We start from the raw sequence: 2,990 nt of genomic DNA, 5'->3' as shown, positions 1-2,990 counted from the left end.
TGTAATGACGATGTAGCATTTTTCATAATTCATATTTAGTATGATCCAATCAAATACTACTTGCATTTTCACAGTTAACCCTTGTGTGGTGTTCGTATTTTTGTTACTCAGCCAGTGTTCATGGGTCTGGTGGACCCGCTAGAGTTTTGGCTTTCCAAATTAACACTATCAAACAATTTTATGTTTTATATAAAATGTTATAAATAAATCAGTTATAATCAAGTGGAGTGAGTGGAAAGACACAACACATTTACACGTGAAAAAATAATTGTTTAATTTTTCTTTTGAAAAAAACTGAACACGGGTCTCACAGACCCGAACACCATACAAGGGTTAAAGAGGAAGCCACAGTCAAATTCCGAGTAAAAATACCAAACAATAACCACTTCCTTCTGAGCTCTTCAGATAAATGTGTGACCTCCTTTGAACACATCATCTTTCCTCCTTGAAGAAAGTCACAGAGCTTCATTATGGTGGCTTGCGAAAGACAGCTTCTAGGCCTGGCTTTGGCCTGCATCGCCTTCGTGGGAAGCATCATAAGCTGTGCTCTCCCCACATGGAGAATCATGACAGTCTTCAAAGATGTCGAAATGCTCATGTGCATTGTGGAGGGTTTATGGAAGAGCTGTGCGATCTCACCAACAGGTCAAACGTATTGCATGGGGTACGAGTATATACCGTTACCTGTAGACATGAAGGCTGCCAGAGCACTTATCATCATTGCCATTATCATTGAGGTCCTTGGGATCCTGCTTGGTGTGGCTGGGAGAAATTTTATGAACTTTGTGCCAGACGAAAGGCAAAGGAGCAAAATGGCTCTGACTTCTGGAATTGCCTTCCTCATTGCAGGCTTCTTTGTTCTCATCCCAGTCAGCTGGACCACCAACACCATCAATGATCATTTTCATACCCAGTCTACTTATGGTCCTGATCATGGGGTACTTAAAAAGATGGATTTGGGAGCCTCGGTCTACATTGGCTGGTTCACCACCGTCCTTCTGTTCCTGGGAGGAGGCCTCGTCTGCAGCTCCTTTTTCCGCAGAAATGGAACTGAGTAAAACATTACTCCAACTCTGTGTAGGCAAGGCCTTACTTATCGCTTTTAAAATAAGGCCTATTTTCATACATCGAGCAGTTTTTTGGAAATAAGAAAAAGGTTTTATGAAAGTTTTCACCTTAAGTTTGTCAGTGGAATGAGTAGATTAACAAAGTATAAAATCAGATTAAAATGGATAGAAATCTTTACAATTTGATTGTGTAACTTGCTTCTGAATGTATTTTGAGGTATCCTACACCATTATAACCACCTTTCCTATTTTTTTTTCATTTATGCTTTTTGTTATTTACTCTGTTGCGTGGAGACAGACTTTACTTTTTTTGGTAAACTGCTATGATTTCTGACTATGTATCCACTGGTTTAAGTCTATGTTATATATTTCATTACCATCTCTTTATTAAATTGACTCAAAATTGATGATCATGGAATTGTTTTTTCATTCTTAATATAAATATATTTGATTGATTGTTTACAAGTAAAATTGATCTCAAATGAAAATAATATTTCTGAGCATGTAAAATAATCTTTTGCATCTTTTTTTTGTGTCTTTTTTTTTTTGTTTGTTTGCTTGTTTTTGTTTTGTTTTTGTTAAAACGGCTCAATAGGGCACCGGTTAGCTTTAAGCAGGCAATCACATACCAGTGGCCAGCCAGGTTCGAGTCCCCTCGCAGCCCTTTGCCGCATGTCTTCCCCTCTCTCTGCCCCTGCTTTCCTGTCCTCTTTACACTGTGCCTATTGAATAAAAAGTTGAAAAAGGCCAAAAAGAAATATTACAGAAAACGGTCAATAACATATTATGAATGACTTTATAAAAGACTCATCATTTGAGAGTTTCCCATTTTAGAATAAAATGACAAGATGTTAACAAAGACTTGACTCGGTGTGTTTTTAAGTTTACAAATGATATATTAAAAAAGACAACTAAGTTTTTAAGTTTTTAAGTCGTGGAAGATAAGTCAGAGTTGACAAAGTGTCAGTTTCTGTACTTCAACACATCTGTTGTGTCAAACAGTAACTACCAAAAGGATTTAGTTTAGACTGGAGACTGTTTTTTTTGTTGAATGTTGTCATAAAATTTTTAATTACAAATAATACTGAATTATGTTTGTGGGCAATACTTTGTCTATGGTGTAATAAATGCTATTAAGCTTATTGAAAATGAAGATTAGTGTTTGTTTGAGGTTTTTTTTTTTCACAAATTACCACTCCTGACTTAATAAAAAGAATAAATAAACTTGTTGCACGTTTCTTTTCTGGGGGGTTTTGTTGGGCTTAGTCCAGTTGGTTCGATTAGGTTTAGAGTTTAAACACAAAGTCTAAACCTAATCGAGCATCCCGTCTTTAATTTTAAGAGGTGTACTTTATTTCGAGGCTATCATCATTAAAGCCGATGTCAACAATGTTCTTTGGTTCACCGAGATTTCTTTTCCTCAGGCTTTTTTGCGTTTTTTTTCTTCGAGACAGTTGTTTACTTCCATTTTACAGAAAACTGAAAGAAAATCTAGGAATTTATGCACATTTAATACATTTTAATATATTTATCAGTACATTTGAGAATAAATGTAAATATATGCGTGAAAATGTATGGAAAAACAATCACGTGTACTTGTAATGGTGTGAAGATATATTCACATTTCTCTAATTCAGATTAAATATATTTGCATTACTCTTTATATTGTAAGATAAAAACACTACACTAGTAACTGACACAAGCACTGCAACACTACACTTTTATGCTAACAACAGCTTGTTGAAGGAATACTCCTGACTTTCACTGCGCAAACCGGGATTGTCTTAAAGATTCAGAAGCTAAAACGATGCACTTCAGACCTAAAGGGAATATAAATGCCTCCGTCTTTCGCTTCATTTGCCTTCAGGTCTCTGGTTTTACAAATAAAATAATGTTAAAAGCACAGTGACACCCCAAAGACAA

General features: G+C 35.7%; 1 protein-coding gene across 1 annotated transcript; it reads left to right on the top strand.

The window, feature by feature from the left end:
• The first annotated feature begins 454 nt into the window (after positions 1 to 454).
• Positions 455 to 2,622, top strand: LOC146565873 (claudin-4-like). The gene has a single exon (XM_085289311.1). The coding sequence runs from the start codon at positions 471 to 473 to the stop codon at positions 1,056 to 1,058; it is 588 nt and encodes a 195-aa protein (XP_085145437.1). The 5' UTR covers positions 455 to 470; the 3' UTR covers positions 1,059 to 2,622.
• The last annotated feature ends 368 nt before the right edge of the window (positions 2,623 to 2,990 follow it).

The sequence above is a fragment of the Mchenga conophoros genome, linkage group LG10 (genome assembly GCF_057382185.1).
Source record: "Mchenga conophoros isolate Kocher_MC1m ecotype Shallow Benthic linkage group LG10, M_conophoros_male_GT1.1, whole genome shotgun sequence".
Classification (NCBI taxonomy): domain Eukaryota; kingdom Metazoa; phylum Chordata; class Actinopteri; order Cichliformes; family Cichlidae; genus Mchenga; species Mchenga conophoros.
The sequence above is the reverse complement of the archived record's forward strand: the minus strand, read 5'-3'. Positions and strand labels throughout refer to the sequence as shown.